This window comes from Equus quagga, chromosome 11 (genome assembly GCF_021613505.1).
Source record: "Equus quagga isolate Etosha38 chromosome 11, UCLA_HA_Equagga_1.0, whole genome shotgun sequence".
Lineage (NCBI taxonomy): Eukaryota > Metazoa > Chordata > Mammalia > Perissodactyla > Equidae > Equus > Equus quagga.
In genome coordinates this window covers 60629423-60647434 of record NC_060277.1, presented here as the reverse complement: position 1 = coordinate 60647434, position 18012 = coordinate 60629423, and the positions used below count along the sequence as shown (strand labels likewise).

Here is an 18012-nt window from a genome sequence, read left to right as displayed (position 1 = left end):
TGCCTTGATCCTCCTTGATACATATGACGTTTATGTTTCTAGTCTGCTTTCTTCCTGCTACCTAGGAGAGAGATGTTTGGGATATCTCAAGCCCCTATCACTTGATGGATGCCTGGGAATGCAAATGAATTTTAATAACATTAAATCAAAACAATAAGCAAAATAACAATTAATATAAATCAGCTAATTAGAGTCATTTTTCTCATTGTTATTGACTTCAGCCACTTATTAGACTGAAGAGAGAAGATGGTTTATTGCCGGCCAGCAGAGGTGGGCCTCCAGATTTTGCTGGTGAGTTGTGCTCACGACTTGCTCTGTCCCAAAGGTGAAACGAGGAGCTCTGCTCCTATGCCACACCTGTTCTTTGCTTTAGCTGAGCATTCAAGTTCAAGACCTTTATGTGTATGGCCTCTTAATGTAAGTGTGTCACTTAATGTAATAGATGTGATGATACATAAACGTTGCTCTAGAGTTAACTTCCTTTGACGTCAGGATACTGAGATTATCACCACTTTCAAATCTGGCCTAAATGGTAATTTATGATTCCAGGTTGCCCCCAGTTCTCTTTACCGTGTTTGCACTGCGACCTCCAGCCATTAGCTTTAAGCATGGCCAGCTCATTCCCTTTCACTCATTCATTTCTGGGTTCATTCAGCGAATTGTTTTCAAGCACTTCCTATGCCCCGTGTTTTGTGGTTTTCTTGTGTTTCTTTTGAACCTAAAAATCTTTAAAATCCACCATCTAAACAAACACCAAATGAAACATGGAAGGCAGTAAGGTTCAACCAAACATTTTGTTCTTAGAAATAGTCATTAGGCTTGAAAATAGTTACAGGGTGAGTTTTTCACCCGGGCTAATGCAGGGGAGCAGGCTCCTCTCACCTGCCCTTCCTGGCAGGCAGCTCTCTCACTAACCGTGTGGTTATTTGATCCCCTTGCGGGAGTCATGGGCTGGGGGAGGGAACGCTTTGTCTAAAGTACGGAAGAATTGCTGGAAATTCTAGGACTCACCAGTCGGGCAGCATCATCGACAAAAAAGTTCTCATACCATGTAAAACATAATGAGGGGACTCGCTCAAATAATACAGAACATTTGGGCACAGCTTCAGCCTCCAACACTTTCCATCTTTCCTAAGTTTGAACGTGAAATACACAAGGCAGGTAGGACTCTGTACAGTAACCTGTTGCAAATTTATTGAGTTTTTATGAAAAGTGGTTGACCATGACAATGTGTGGATGAGAATTTGGGGAGGTTGGACTTCTGCTGAAAATGGACTCTGGGAAGCTTCCATACTTCCCAAGCTGAGAATTCCAAAGAGTGGGAGCAGGAGGGACTTTGATGGGTATCTTTAGAGTTTCCATTGGCATTGCCGTGTCACTTATGTTTTTGAGACACCTTTTGGTCAGCTTCAAGACTAGGTCAGACTGACTAGGAAGAAGGACGTACCGATGACCATCAGGATCTCAGGGTAAGAAACAGCAGGTTTTTCTTTGTCAGCAGTTTCTCCAAGTTTATACACTCCTTTCGCTGTTCTTTCTGGGTAAGAAAGTACTTTCCTTCTCTAAAATGTTCTTGAGCTATTTAAAGCCTGTGATAAGGGAAGTTTATTTGCACTCATTTCCCTTTATTTTAGCTTAACTCAAACTTCTGTCTCAAGATTTTTATTGACGTAATTTCTTTTATACTGTTTTCAGTTGATAACCATAAAATGGGGTTCTGTTTGTCAAGGAGAAGGGAAGTGGAGAGCAGGATGGAGCCGTTGTCTTGGACTTAAGTCAAGAGTTGATGAGGATTTCTCTCATCCCCAGCTCCTACTCGCCCCACAGTCAAGGAGGCAGGAAGGTAACTGATTATATCAAGTCTTCTCTATGTGGATCTGGTTTCAGCATTTGAGTTGTTTCTTTTCATCAGCCTCAGATGGACCCCTGCCCCTAAGCTGTGGCTGTTTCTCTCCTTGTAAACCTCATTCTGTGCCATGAGAAAGAAAGAGAGAGAGAGAGAGAGAGAGACAGAATCCTCCAAAGGAGGTTGTGTTTGTATTAAAGACTGCCTTGTTTCCCCTTTCTCTTTGGCCTGGGTCATCACATTCATTCAGTGATGTCAGCCCAAGAAGGGGAGTTCGGTTTTCCTTTGTCTCCAACATCCTACCAGGGGACTAAGAAGGAAGATTGAAACATGGGATACTTCCTAGCACAAATGAAGAGTTACAGGAAACCGAGACTCTTTCAAATACTTGTTTTTACATGACCCTTTGAATTTATTTTTTTTTTAAAGATTTTATTTTTTTCCTTTTTCTCCCCAAAGCCCCCTGGTACATAGTTGTATATTCTTCGTTGTGGGTCCTTCTAGTTGTGACATGTGGGACGCTGCCTCAGCGTGGTTTGATGAGCAGTGCCATGTCTGCGCCCAGGATTCGAACCAACCACTTGGCCGCCTGCAGCGGAGCGCGCGAACTTAACCACTCAGCCACGGGGCCAGCTCCAACCCTTTGAACTGAAGAACCAATTTGGTGTTTCTTTTTCCTTAGCAGTATTTCCCTAGAAATATCGCTACTATCTAGAGCCGTATGCCAAAGGAGATAATCAAGAGGAGGGGGTATTAGTAGGGTGCCTTCCAGCTTACCCTTAGGTAGGGTTTTTGCTGCTTTAAGAGCTATTCACCTACAAACTACATTTGAGTCTCAAAAATTTCTTTTGTCAAATATTTCCATTTTACAGATGAGGAAAGACAGCTCAGAGATGTTAGGCAGCTTGCCCAAAACCACATAGCCTGATGCTGAAACCTCATTTTTCTTTCTACTCCACCAAGCACCAGGCTGCCTAACAAGTGGGTGCCTGGTTTTAGGGTGCAGTTGGCATTGACCTCCATCTGAATTGCACTCTTGGGCTTGATTTATACCAAGGCCCCTGAGGTACATTTTGTACACATTCAACCATGAAATATTTATATAGGTTCTAGCTTACCAACTTGTACCAATCTGATGTTGGCTGGAGGAGGAGGTAGAATGGGGTTGAGGTGGGAGAGATGAGATTCTAAGAATCATCTTACAGAATTTTAGAGCCAAGAACACCCTTTAAACCAATCGATTAATTTTTATATGCAGGGAAACTGAGCCCGATGCTTTGAATGCCTCATCCAAGGTCTTAGGCTCTTGTCAGTGGCAGGGCAGGAACCAGCACCCAGGGCTTCACGTGCCCAGTGCCCGTTGTGCTTTCATTGTACCGGGGAGCCCTGTCCCCGACCCCTGTTTGTTCTCTCCTGGCTTCCCTGGGGTGGGGAGGTAGCGATTTTCATCCACTCTCTGTTGACTGGGGGTGCTCAGTGGTTCAGAAGCTCTTGGGTGAGGAACTGTTTACAAACATTTGCACCATGTTACCAAGGACATGAAAGAAGGCAGCTTTTCTGGGGATGAAGTGGGAGCTGGGAGAGGATTCCCGGAGCATGTGAAATACACAAGAGAGTGCAACTGCCTGAGGGCTGGCCCTTCCTTGCCAGGAAAGTAACCCACCCAGAGCTGGGGCTCCCACCGCCCCAGGGAGAAGGAGCTGCTCCTCACCGGGAAGCCAGCACTGATCAGAGATGAAAAGCTGGGCAAGGCTACTCAGAGGAGAATCTGTCAAAAGTGCAGAACCGCTTCAACTGTGGCCTTTCTGCATCCGGACTCTGGTGCCCTACTCTTCTTCTTTCTAGGCCCTCTGCTCCGCCCCCTTGCCCAATGGCAGGGCTAATTTTACTTTCTAAAAAGTCTACGTCCCAGAAAACTTTTTTCTTTCTTTCCAATGATCAAAAAAATATTTTTTTTTTCAGGAAATGGGCCACAGATTACTCTGATTTCACATAATTTGTTCTGGCACACAGTGAGGTCCAATAAACAGGAGCAATGCCCCAGAGAGCTCATCCACAAAAGGCTATTAGCTTTTAATTGAAACCCTCCCTCCAACCCCGACCCCCCAGCCCTTTCCAGGAACAGGAACTCAGGCCTTTGTGAAGCAGAGTCTATAACAGAGGATTCTGCCAAAATGAAAGGAATCTTGAGTTGACCCAGAGGAGCGAGATGCTCTTTTGCACCCCACCCCCTTATGGCATTCAAAGGCTTTTCATTTTCTGAGCAGTATTGAAATTCTAGGACAATGGAGGCCAAATCCTTGTGGTGGGAGTTGGGGGCTGGGAGTAGAGAAAGGAGAGAGGCTTGGAAGAGGAGGCGGCCTGGGGGAGTCCATCCTTTGTTATTCTTCTTTCCTACCCATTACCTTAAAAAAAGGGGGAAAGCAAAAAAGACCGGGTAAACTTTATAATGAATAATGACATCACTTCCGGTAGCCCCACTGCTCCAGCTTCATGACCACAGAGACACTGAGAACAGCCGACTATTTACAATTTCATTTTAAATTATTTTAAACCCTCCCAAAGGAGTTCTTTGATATGCAAACATCTCCCCCAAATGGAGATAATTATTTATGGAGATGTGGCCCTTTGAAGGGGAGCTCAGAACTGGTGGGCTTTGAGGCTTCCTATGAAAGGAAGAAGGTTCCAGATAAGGAGGGGCTGAGCTGATACACATCTTCCTCCCACCCCTCCTCCCGCCTCCCCTGGGAAGAAAGCCGCTTTAAAGAAGAAACTTCCCAGAGTTACAACTTACAGTTCGCGTTTCAGCTCAGGAGCAGGCCTCTGGCTCCTCCATCATTGTCCACAGCCAAGTTTTCCAGGAAAAGTTCCTTTCTCATCCCTGCGGTCTCATCTTTATGTAGGAAATGAAAGGGGAGAGAAAGGCTGTAGCTGTTGTCTTTTTGACCCCTGAAGTCCACTGTAATTTATAAGGTCATGAGGTAGAAAGACACCAGGAGTTTTTCCGGTGGATGTTTGCGGTTGGTAGGCTGGCCTTCAGAGGAGGTAAGAAAGGCTTGGTCCACCCTTGCTACTCCGCAAACTCCTGTGACTAGGACTGTAATGACCGTGGGGCCTCCTCTTGCTATCCCCCTGGTTTTTCTTTTGAAAATGCTTTAACTCTTCGGCCTGGAGTACTAAGCGCCCACTGAAACCAGGGGGAGACACCCCCTCCCCGCAACCTGCCGCGTCTTTCACCTCCAGGACTTATCTGGAAACTTGGACATTCACTTCTTGGAAGGCTCACCTCCCCTCCACGCTCCCAGCTGCCCTTTCAAGTTGGCCAGCTGAGTGGGTTCCCTCGAACTCGCTGTGCTGGAGAGATGGTGGCATTCAGCTAATGCTGAGCCTGAAGTAAAGCCTCCCTGCCCCCGCCTCGGCTTCCATTGCCCCGGTTCCGGGTCCCTCACTTCCTTCTCTGGGGAGTAGACAGGGTGGGCCCCAGGGCCTCTGTGCCAAGGAGGAGAGGGTGAGTGAGGGACCTGGGCAGCCCCAATTCTAGCAAGACGAGGGTGCAGAGTTCCTGGCAACCCAAGGGCATCCTTTTGTATCATAAGACATTTTTTTTTTAAAGATTTTATTTTTCCTTTTTCTCCCAAAGCCCCCCAGTACATAATTGTATATTTTTAGTTGTGGGTCCTTCCAGTTGTGGCATGTGGGACATTGCCTCAGCATGGCCTGATGAGCGGTGCCATGTCCGCGCCCAGGATCCGAACTGGAGAAGCCCCGGGCCGCCGAAGCAGAGCCCGCAAACCCAACCACTCGGCCACGGGGCTGGCCCTCATAAGACATTTTTATTTTGCATTTATTTTTGAGGCAGAAGGTTTGATATTTGGTCCCTTGTCTTGCACATCTTAGGTGAAGACATGCTACCTTTTATAAATCTCAGCTTGACCCAGGAGGAAAGGGTTTTCTTTTCTCCTGAGTGGTTGGGCTGAAGGAGCCAGTGCGGATGAGGCAAAGCTGCTGTGCTCCTGCGTCCCAGGAAGAGCTCTCAGCCTGGCGTCGCACAGGAAGAAGTAAGAAATGATGGTGATGAAGATGCCGCACCTGTCGTGATGGCCTAGGCTCAGGGAGGGAGGGTGTGAGCCCCATTCTTCCCCAAGGAGAAAACCATAGTTCATAGAAAAGAAACCAAGGAGAGACAGCACCTCAGTGTTGTTGTTTTTAAATAGATTTTCTTTTTTAGAGAGTTTTAGATTCACAGCAAAATTGAGGGGAAGGTACAGAGATTTCCAATAGACCTCCCCTCACCCACAAGCACAGCCTCCCCCGCCATCAACATCCCCCACCAGAGTGGTCCATCTGTCCCAACTGATGAACCTCCATTGACACATCCCCGTCACCCAGAGTCTCTAGTTTACATTAGGCTTCCCTCTCGCTGTTGTACCTTCTGTGAGTTTGGACACTTGTATAAGGACAAGTATTCACCATTATAGTGTCACACACAGTATCTTCACCGCCCTAAACATCCTCTGTGCTCCACCTGTCCTTCCCTCCCTCTCCCCTAACCCATGCGGATCCCAGTGTTTTAGGGTTTAGCTGCTGCTATTTGTGAGTCTTCAGGCACTTTATTTGTTTTACCCTTTCTAAGGGGGCATCCTTATTTCCTAGACAGATGTGGGGTGGTGCAGATGCTAGGAATGAGGAATTCCTTTTAGTGAAAGGGACATAGTGTTCCTAGAAATCTTGATTCTTCTGTTTGTAAAGATTTCTCCTTGTTGCACTTCTGCTTTTTGCATTCTCAAAGGCTGGACTTGGGCTTTGTGGAGAAGCCAACGATGATGCCGAATTACCGTTTCCTGGCCTGCGCCCTGGGGATTATCATCAGAGGAGTTTATCAGAGTGGGAGACCACTGCAGCCTCTGCTCTGCTCATTTGCAGACCAGGGAGCTGAGGCCCCGCAAGGCAGGAATGTGGCCAAGAGGACATGCCAGTTAGGAGCAGAGTTAGAAGTGCAAGACGAGCGAGACCTTCATGAACACAGCTTGTCTTTTTATTTTTTAAAGCAACAGTAAATGCATCTATGTCAAATCTTATAAGTCCCTAATTTTCTCTGTCTTCTAATTTTCTCACTTCAATCAATATTTTCCTCAAAATAGTATCAAAACAAGCATTTGGGCAGCCTCTGGACATTCGCACAGGGACTCGTCCTGTGAAAACAGCTTGCCTTAAGATCTTTGCTGGAAAGAGGCAGCGTGGGGAAAGATTTTGGGATGATGGAACTCTTCTATACCTTGATTGTGGTGGTGGTGGTTACACAATTCTATGCATCTGTCAAAATTCATAGAACTGGACACCAAAAAGTGGTATTTTTACTGTCTGTAGGTTAAAAGGTAAATTTAAAAAAGAAGAAAAAAAAATCTTTGTTGGACTTCAGAAAATGGGGGGTATTTCTGTAACCAAGCAAGGAAGTCATCCTCCCAGTGGGAGAGGAGAAGGGACGTGCCGAGTGTCCCCTGGCTCTCCCCAGCTCTCCTCGGCCAAGTGGCAGATGGGCCTGCCCCGCCGCATGGCCTGCAGCTCGCGTCCTCTCTGAAGCGCCGGCTCCTCCGTCGTCTGCCTTGCATCAGTATCTCGGCATCTGTTCGGGCTCAGTGGGTGAGGTTACACCCATTTCAGCAATCCTTCTTTTTATTGTTGTGTAATTTGCCAGTTCAAACAATAAGTTCAGTTGCCGGACCACGGGAGCAGGCGTGTCACCCGGGGAAAGAAAGAAGCAGAAAAAGAAAATTAGGACAACATGTGCTGCTGGAGGACATCAGAATAAGAGGGCTTTATAGGACTTCTCTGGTTCACTCAAATTTCCTACGCGTTTAAGGCATGAGCTTTCTTTTTCACAGTCTGCTTCTAGCAGGAACACCTAGGAGCCCACCGAGACTTGGGATGTTCCGTTGTAAACTCTGGGCTTCTCCAGGGCCCCAGGACAGCCAGTCCCCGGTGGGGAGCTGACTCTGTACACAGGGAGTCGGCCCCCCCAGCTGACGTCTCCAGCTTGGCGAGAGCGCAGGGAGAGGCGAGCGCTGGGACGTGAGGGTGTGATTCTAAATCCTCACGTCTGACCCCAGCCCTTCTCCTCGTCCACCTGCCTCATGACTAGAAAGAGGAAACGGGCCCGGTGGTCATTTTTGACATTGACTCATCTTAGTTTCGTGGGATTTTTTTGAAAAGGAGAATGTAGTTTCATTTTAAGCCAAGAGCTTTGCCAAAGCATAAATCAGATAATCTAGCTCTAGTCCTGTTCTTCACGTGTTTGTTTTCCTTTCTTCTGTTTATGTTGATATTATCTAACTTTTGATGATGAAAGAATTAGATGCATCTGTTCGCCTTTATTATCACACGAGTGAGTAGAGATGGCCTGGTCTTTCTTCTGGTTCCTTCAGTTTGCCTCATTTTGTTTCACTGGAGCCCGATTTGTATGGGATAACTGTGTGTGTGTATCTCTGTGTGTGTGTACTCACATGTGTGTTTAGGGGCAACAAACATCCTTTTCTTCTATTTGCGTTAAACCTGACTGTATTTTGTTTGTTCTGACTGTCCTATTTGCTGTCTGCAGTTGGTAGACTCACTCTGGGACCGGGGCTGCTGAGAGAGGATGACCCTGAGTTCTCTAGACTTTACTCTAGGCCTTTGACTCAAATAATGTCTTGGATTAGCTAAACAACTTGCAGTTCCATTGCAATGTTATTCTCTCAGTTTTTCCCCCCACAGTGGCCTTCTGTACCCACACAGTGGTGCACGCAAGTATCAGTGGATAAATGGCTGAAGTGGATGACAGGCTCCAGGCCCACAGAGACCCCAGAATCATGGTCCAATCCTGGCTGCACGTTGGAATCATCTAAAAGATTCCCGTGTTGGGGCCCCACCTTAGAGGTCTATCGTTTCGAAATCTGACTCATATTTGAACAATTATGATCACAGTCATCTGGGCCTAGCACTGAAATACCTATTATTCAGATCCTAATCTATGAACAAGAGAAAAAACCCAGGTATCTGTTGAAAGAGAGCACAGATGTGTGGCTGTATGTGGTCTTCATTGTATTAGGAAGAAATGAAGGCAGGTGATGGGAGACAGGAGAGAAGGCGGGAAGGAGAAGCCTCAGAGGGCTGACACTGAGTCCCAGCTCTCCACCCACAGGCCCATGACCCCCTCCGAGCGAGCCACCTGCTCTCCTTTAGCCTCAGTTTAATTGTTAGTAAATTGGGGATTGCAAGACCTACCTCAAAGGCTTGTTGTGAGGGATGAAATCAGATAATGTGTGTGAACGTTCCTCTGCAGGCTTCAGGGCACTATGTAATTATTAGCTGTGACTATCAGTTTAAGAAACTGGCTTTCACAATGAGCAGCTCATTAACCTGCAGCCTCCCTGCTGCTCGGGCTGCAAGGGTTCCTGGGATGGGCAGGTAGGGCCCCCTTGAGGGGTTCTTGCCCTCAGCCCCATCCTCATCCTTTCTTTGAGTCACTGTTGTGCTCCGAGAGATTTCGAGGGTCAGGACAGGAGGGTACAGTGAGTAAAGGGGGAGGGAAGAGGCAGGTGAGACCCGGGAGAGAACCGAAAGGGCTTTTCTCCAGGACCAGGTGGTGGCAGTGGGGGTGCGGGTGGGGGGAAGAAGAGCAGCTGAAAGAAAGAAAAGGGACTTGCCTGTAACTGCCCAGAAGGTTCTGGGCCAGGAGCTCTTCACATAATTCTCAGGTTGAGCTGTGTTCCCCTCTAGCTGGACCCGTAGGGGTGTCCTGGGGAGATGCCCAGCTCCATCTGAGCCCAGTGTCCTCCTTGGAAGCGCCCCTGGAAGCCGGTGGAGAGGGCTCAGGAGGTCTTTGCAGAAATGATGGAGAACCCAGTTTTGCATCTCAGCCTTCAGCTACTCAGTGTCTGAAACCAAGCACTCCCAGGGGCCCGTGGCCCTGGAGCCTCCAGTGCACAAGGCCTGAGAAGTCTCTGTCACAGCATTCGTTCCCCTGGCTCTTATTTTGATAATCAAAGAGAGTACTGAGGCCCTTTGAGCCTTCTGACATATGTGTCCAAACTCCAGACCGTCCTGGGGAGAGGGGTCACATGGAGCGGTGACCACAATGGCTTGGGTGACCAGCAGGCATCGAGTACAGGAACTCTGCCTGAAGCTCAGAGACTCTTCATTTACGGCCGAGGAGGCTCTCCCACTTCCTCTGTACTAGCCCCATTCTGTGGGTTCTTATTCGCAGTCGCCCATTGCACCATGTTGTTTGGTTACCACCAGGCCCCTCTTGAAGGATATTGAGGAAATGCAGGCAGCAGAGGTTCAGAGATGGGTCTGGACCCCAGGCAGGCTGAGAACAGAGTCCGGTGTTCCTGCCTCTTCGCCTCTCACACTCTCACAGGCACCGAGCCTTCCCCATTGCCCTTCTGTGGGGTCAAACCGGGTGAGTGACCAGTCTGCTGTGCACAGACCATACTTCCTTACATCCTTGCCAAGATCCTGTCAACAGAAGACAATTGATAGCATTTTCTTAATACCAGCTAGCTCCCAGGCTTGGTACCAAGGTTAGCTTCACAGTCCTTTCAAAAACCCTGGGTTGTGGACATTGTCATTTTTCTCGTGGTTCAAATGAGAAAACTGGGGCATGGGCAGGTTAAGTGACCTGTGACCTATCCAGGGGTGGGGATGCTGAGAGTCAGACCAATGGCCTGACTTCAAAGCCTGTGCGAGGTCAGATGGACTGTCCGAGGACCGACGCCAAGCCCATGCCTCTGCAGTGGCCCTGGAGAACTTTCGGGGTTGGCTCTCCTTCAGTCATGGTGGTAGCACTTTGGTTCTGAATAGTTTACTCTTGAAAACTGTCTGGTTGCCGAGTGTCCCGTTAACACAGGAAAAAAACCTGGACTTTATCAGACTCAGCCTGCGTTTGAGTGAAATGCAAAATAAGTTGAGAGCCAGGCTCTCTTTAAGCCTTGATCACATTAGCCTGACGACACTGCTACATTAATCTAAGTGGTTAATGGGCAAAGTGGGTCAATCCAGCGTTAGTGTAAGCCCGGCTGGCTGCCGTGCTGGAGCAGTCTTCCAGGGAGAGGCTCCTTCCTCTGACTCCCTGTGAAGAAGGAGCTGTCCCCAGGGGGTGGCCCTTGCTGCTCCTGCGAGAGACAGTTTATATCATCATTTCTATAAGTGAGGAGGATGGTCTCAGTAGATTTGGGATGGCTTGAAGCTGGAAGTTTACAATGTCCTACTGAGAGGTAAATATTTAGTCAGAAATGATGTGGAAATTGTCTTTTTTAAAATTCTTGGGCCCAGGTGGGAATCAATCATAAATCTCTATCCCATAGATAATGGAAAATTGTACGTTTGTGACCAGAACTTAGTGTCTGATTACCTAACACATCTCCTTTTGATGTATACACACGAGCCTGTCCACACACATGCTTGACTTTGGTCCCACCATGTCCTGTAAGCTGTGTATAGAACACTATAATAATGATGATAATAACGACGGTAGTAATAGTAGCTAGTATATATCAAGTATATGCTGTTTGTCAGGCGTGTTCAAAGCATGTTATGATCGTTAATTGTTGTAATCCTCATTAAACTCCCAGAGATGGGTATTAGCATCTTTGTTTTTACAGATCAGGAAAAGAAGTCCAGAAAAGTAAGTTGTTGCAGGTGACACAGCTTCTAAGTGGCAGAGCTGGGACGTGAAGCCAGGTGGCCTGACTTGCAAGCCCACATTCTTTGACTGTTAAGCTAAACTGCTTCGGTTTTACAAACCTCATAACAACTGAATGAAGTTGGTGAAAGTCGTTCCAGTTTCACATATGAAGATGCTGAGGCTCAGAGAGCGAATAAGGCACAGTCTTATGTCATTGACTGGTGTTATTTTTTGTCCTAATCACTACCACAAGACTGCTTTTTGGTCCAAATGGCATGGCCTGTATCTCCCGTAGGTTCTGACAGTTTTGTCTACATACTTTTGTTTTGATTGTTGCTGTGATACATATCATGCAAGGTTTTTATATGATTTTTGGCTGCTGTGTGCTTTGTGGCCTTCAGGCATGCTTTTCACAGTAAAGGCAATTTGTCAGTGGTCACTGTGGGGAAGCTGGTACATCCTGACTTGGCTGGGGGTGTGTCCCACAGCACACCCGCCCCAGCTTGGTGAGCACCTGAAGGCAGTCTAGCGAGGGCCCCTGGGTGGCGAAATCTCCAGGAGCCCCACGTGCTATGGTTCAGGAAGGGCGCATGTCCAGAGGCCAAAGGCCTGTGTGTTCTGACATCAGATGTTTGGGGCAGTCTAAAAGCTAGATGCCCTGAAAAATAAGGGCGAGGTCTCTTCTGTGGGAGGGTCTCTCACAAGAGGATCGGAGAGAAACGCATGGTCTTACTCAAATTTTTCCCTTGAAGAAAGGTGCCTTCACATTTCAGCTGGGTAGGTCTGGTCTCCAAACTTGAGAGGGGACGTTCATGTGCCGCTCAGCCCTGAAATTCTGCTTGTGGTTTTTCACGTTTCTACAACTAGTCCCAGTAAAGAGGGAGCAGGGATTAGAAGTGATGACAGTGAGACGTGTGGCCAAAGACGTGTCGCCTTCTGACTGGAGTTTGGTCTGTTTGCTTTGCTCAGGGACCTGATGCCGAGAACCCTGGACGGGCAGATCACCATGGAGAAGACGCCCAGTTACTTTGTCACCCGGGAAGCACCCGCGCGCATCTCGGCCATGTCCAAGGACACCAAGCTCATCGTGGTGGTGCGGGACCCGGTGACCAGAGCCATCTCGGACTACACGCAGACGCTCTCCAAGCGGCCGGACATCCCCACCTTCGAGAGCTTGACGTTCAAAAACAGAACTACGGGCGTCATCGACACGTCGTGGAGCGCCATCCAGATCGGCATCTACGCCAAGCACCTGGAGCACTGGCTGCGCCACTTCCCCATCGGCCAGATGCTCTTCGTGAGCGGGGAGCGGCTCATCAGCGACCCGGCCGGCGAGCTGGGCCGCGTGCAGGACTTCCTGGGCCTCAAGAGGATCATCACGGACAAGCACTTCTACTTCAACAAGACCAAGGGCTTCCCCTGCCTGAAGAAGGCCGAGGGCAGCAGCAAACCCCACTGCCTGGGCAAGACCAAGGGCAGGACCCACCCCGAGATCGACCGCGAGGTGGTGCAGAGGCTGCGCGCCTTCTACCGGCCCTTTAACCTCAAGTTCTACCAGATGACCGGGCACGACTTTGGCTGGGATTGAAGGGACAGGACTGTGTAACCTACCACTTGGCTTATATATTGAGAGAGATTATATGTATGTAAAATGTACAGAAATCTATTTTATAATAATTTATTTTTAATTCATAAGCAATTAATTCACTAAGCTGCCTAGCCACACTCTTTATAGAGTTAGCTTCATAATCTGTTAACATTCCAAAGTGTTTGACTCTAATATTTTGTTCTTTTCCTCACAATTGATGGTGCTTCCATTTTTTTTTCCCTACCCATTATATTTAAAAAGAAGAAAAGCACAACTTGAGATTTTTGTTGTTACGGGTATGCAGCCTTCCATCACCGTCTGGACTCGCTTGCTGTCTCCTTCCAGCTTCCGTTCTCTTCTTGCCCGTGTGCCTAGTAGGGGTGCTGCGCAGCCTCAGCAGTGCTGCTCTCAGGAGGGGAGACCTCACATAGCAGCTTCCTCGTTCACGTGGTGACATTTCCCGGGATGTAGACGCCAAGCCACAGCGCTGGGTCTTCCCCCAAGTCCGCTCAGCACATGAGGGACTCACCACCTTTGCAGGGACATCCACATCCGTTAGAGTCTGCATGCCAGGGTCCATTTACTTCAGCTTTTGATTTTGATTTTGAAGGATGACCCTGCATCCTCTTCTGGCCCAGCCCCTGGCTCATTAACCAGCCTGAAGTGTATGCAAATGTTAGCCTCCTCTTTCCAAGGTCATGTGTGTGAGCTGCTTGGGTGCTGCTTTAGAAATAAAGATGATCTCTTCTCCTCTGCAAGAGAGCGCACCATGCACTGTTCTCCAGGCAGACAGCTCTGCTTGGACACACCAAAGAATCCCTTAGGCTAGCAGAGCCACCCACATAAACCAAGGGTGCCGGGTGTCAAGACCCAAAGAGGTCAGGTGCATCCCAGGCCATCTGCATCTACTGAGATGCTGCTAGATGCAGAGCCAGCCTGTGTAGTGCACATCCCAGTAGGCTGGCCACTTCCATGGGGAGAAAACACAAAGACCTCCAAAAGGACAGGTGGGATCCCTGGCCCCCTGCTGGATGTCTGGAACTCCTCTCCTTGGAATTCCTAGCTCATCTCAGATCGACAGCCTGGTCTGTTGTAGCCAGCAGCCAAACAGCGAGAGCCAGGAGTGGCCCTTGTAAGGACAGGCTGGGAAAGCTGGCCCCACGTGGCCTGTGAGCACTGAAGGCTGCCCTTGTGCAGCTCTCCCTTGTCCAAGCCAGGTCTTGGCAGAAGGGTTGCTAACCTTGTGGCTGCTGATGCTGAATGCTCTCCTCATCCCTCTCTGTCAAGATAGTAGTTGAGGATCATTTATGATGACCAGCTAGTGGCAGCTGGGTAACCACAGAGCAATATCACATAATGACATATTCACTTTATCCTCAGTTTTCTAAACCAGAATGCTTCGACCGTAAAAGACTTGTCATTTGACTTATACTTTCATGCAGGAATATGTGGGAAGATAGACATATTTGTCAAAATGGTTGGGTTGTGATATTTACAAAGGACACTTTTATATGTTGTATGGGATATCTTACCTAATAGAGTAACAAAACTTGTATGAAAAGATAAAAAGGTAATTCATCTTTAGGAACTGATCAGAGGTGTTACTGGTCTTTAAGTGATGTCTTGTCGATAATCTGGTTTGTAGTCGCCCACAAGTTTGAGCCCAGATGACGCTCAGCAGCCAAACTCATGTAGCAGCCTATGTCATGTAGGTTCTATGCAGGAGGCTGGGCATCGGGGGCCCAGTGCCTTCCTGAGACATGATATTCATTTCATAGCTTTGCTCCTGCCTCTACCAAGTAGAGTAGAAGCTGCACTTGGGGGAGCACCATGATCACCGCATGGTCTCCCCTCTTGCTGTTTAGGAGTCAAAGACACCTGCATAAGGGTGCTAGTTGGCTGTGCATTTTTCCAGTCAGAATGCGCCTTTGAAATAAGACTAAGAACATCTATTTTCAGTTACAGCATAACACTGCATAAAATAAAAGTCAGTAGTCCACCAGCTGATCCTGCCCGGTCCTCGTTCTGGCCACTCTCTTGCTCTGACGTGGCTCATGATGTAGAACTGCAGGGAGGTTCAGAGCAGGGTTTGCAACACAGTAGGAGAGAAATATGCCTGTGCTTTTCCTTCCCCTTCAGGTCCCTACCATCTCTGCAAGCTGGACAGTTTTGATTAAGTTGTTTATTCCCTGCCTTAAAACTGAAACAGGAAATTTTCAGATAGAAGGAGGGTCCTTTAGTCACGAACACTGAAGTGGGTCAAGATTCTATGCCAGGTCAAATCCTTGAGTCCAAACAGATGTTGATAATTAGCACTGATGGACCAGAGCAAATTTTCCTATGGAAGACAAATAAATCCAGCTTCCTGTGCATCTCCTCCTAGGGGTCTGATAGCTTCTAGTTCCTGCCTGATCCGGACACAGCGTCTGCCCCAAGGTTACAGCCCCTCATGTGATAGTTATTAGAAAGCCTGAGCCTGCACGTCCTGCTCCTGGAGAAGTTAGGCAACACGTAAAATTAAGCCTTGAGTTTCTTCCCGTTCTAGCCATCTGCAAGGCCACCAGCTTAACTTGTTAGCTGCTAGAAGACAAACATCATTTCTGTTTTGGCAATTTGTCCTACCACGTGTTTTGGGTTTCTTCCAGTTTACAGGAAAGGCTCTGATATCCCTTGGAGTATTTATTCCTCTGTTTTGTTTTTCTCATTAAAAACAAACAAAAAGGTTAACAAAAAGATTGAAGGTTTTTATTGCTCTTATCTATCCCATGCTTTCTTGCTGGGTAGTCCCTGGAAAGGTATTTAGGTATAGTGACTGAGTAATAAATACTTAATTGGAAGATGGAGGAGGAGAAATTGTCTTGATGGGATTCTCTTTGGAAGTCGTTTTGAGTGACATATATTTTAGACCTTTGGAGAAACACAGTTTCAGGTCCCGCCAGGATATTTTCATAAGAAAGGAAAATGGAAGGTTCCAGTAAACTAGGAACAGTATGTATCTAAAATGCTGACACAGAAGTCAATGTCATTTTTTGGTTTATCAAGAAAGATGGTCAATAAAACGTAAAGGTGTGGTTAGATTTTTTTTTTCACTTTTGTAACATTAATTTATGAGTGAGTTTCATTCAGCCCAGTAATCTGAAATACTGTGCAAATTCTAGCAGTGTGTCTTCTGTAACCTGGGTGTTAGAATAGCCAATATGTACAAAAAAAAAAAAAATCAAGTATTTTGTCCTATGTATAACACAAATTAATTTTACACGGAGAGAGATGTTTCTAGGAAAACAAAATTCTGGTAATTCATACTATTTCTTTGTATGAACAAATAAAATTTATTTTACCAATTTGTGAGTACTTTTATGTTTATGTGTTGCAGATGGACAAGGAAACGCTACTTTATTCAGTAACTGATCACACGGGTACACACACAGACACGAGCATTCTGACGGCAGGTGGTTTCAGATTGTAAAGGGTTCAGTCCAAAATCCAACCAATCCACAGATGTTTGGAGTGGATTTTTGTAAATGACTCTGAAAGCTACGAGATGGGTGAGAGAGCTCCTGTCCCCTGGAGAACACACCCCTGGAGGAAGGCCTGCCCATTGCCCGGGTCCCAAGAGCACCACAGCCTGGGTGCTGCAGCCTCGCAGTGCCTCGGTTTCCGGCCGGGTGGTACGTGGGGGCTGCCATGTGCACACCTGTCACACGACAGGTGCAATGTAAGCGGAGCATGATGAGGATGGGTGATTTGGATAATGGGAGCGTTTCCTTCGCACACTGCACATTCGCAGCGTAGTCTCATGTCAGTGGTTTGGAGATCCTTATTCGTAAGACAGAGGCAGCAAAGGCCTTGGACAAGACAGCATTTCTGTGTCTTTAACCCGTCTCAAATGACCTTCTGTTTTCTTTTGACACAGCACACCATCTGCATGACTATTATCTACTGTTTTAAACATTTGATTCATTCTTTTATTTTACTTAATTTTTTTTCAATTTTTAATTGATTTTAATTTGGTATACCTCTGAGTTTTTTTTCTTTTTTTGAGGAAGATTAGCCCTGAGCTAACATCTACCACCAATCCTCTTTTTGCAGAGGAAGACTGGCCCTGAGCTAACATCCGTGCCCATCTTACTCTAGTTTATATGTGGGACGCCTACCACAGCATGGTTTGACAAGCAGTGCATAAGTCCACATCCAGGATCCAAACCGGTGAACCCCAGACTGCCGACGTAGAAAGTGTGAACTTAACCGCTGCACCACCGGACAAGCCCTTCTCTGGTTGCGTTTTAAAGTAGCTGACACTAAATTGACAAATTAAGGCTTGAACTCAACAATTCTGACTTTCGTTTTTTAAACCACTTTATTGAGGTATGATTGACACACAAAGCTGTACAGGGCCAGCCCCAGTGACCTAATGGTTAAGTTTGGAGCACTTTGCTTCCATAGCCCAGGTTTGGTTCCCAGGCACAGACCTACAGCACTCGTGTGTCAGTGGCCATGCCATGGTGGCAGCTCATGTGCAAAAAGAGGAAAATTGGCAGAGGATGTCAGCTCAGGGTATATCTTCCTCAGCAGAAAAAAAGAAAAGAAAAAAAAAGCTGTACATAATGTTTACAACTTGATGAGTTTAGAGATAAGTATACACCCGTGAAACCGTCGTCACAATCAATGCCATAAACATATCCATCACCTCCAAAAGTTTGCTTCACCCTCTCTCTTTTTTTTATGATAAGAACACTTAACATAAGATCCACCCTCTTAGCAAATTTTTGAGTATTCAATATAGTATTGATAACTATAGGCACAATATAGGTAGAGTAGATCTCTAGGACTTAATTCGTTTTGTATAGCTGAAACTTTTATTTTACTTAATTTCAAAGGGAAACATCACAATCTTGGGTAAAAAGTTATCTCTTG

At 47.0% G+C, this 18012-nt stretch overlaps 1 protein-coding gene across 1 annotated transcript in view; it reads left to right on the top strand.

Annotated features, from left to right (window-relative positions):
- LOC124247567 (heparan sulfate glucosamine 3-O-sulfotransferase 3B1) overlaps positions 1 to 16439 on the top strand; it is a 40906-nt gene extending 24467 nt beyond the window's left edge. Inside the window, exon 2 of the mRNA XM_046676965.1 lies at positions 12480 to 16439. Coding sequence (XP_046532921.1) covers positions 12480 to 13098 — 619 coding nt within the window. The 3' untranslated portion in view covers positions 13099 to 16439. The remainder of the gene's footprint in view (positions 1 to 12479) is intronic.
- Positions 16440 to 18012: the final 1573 nt, after the last annotated feature.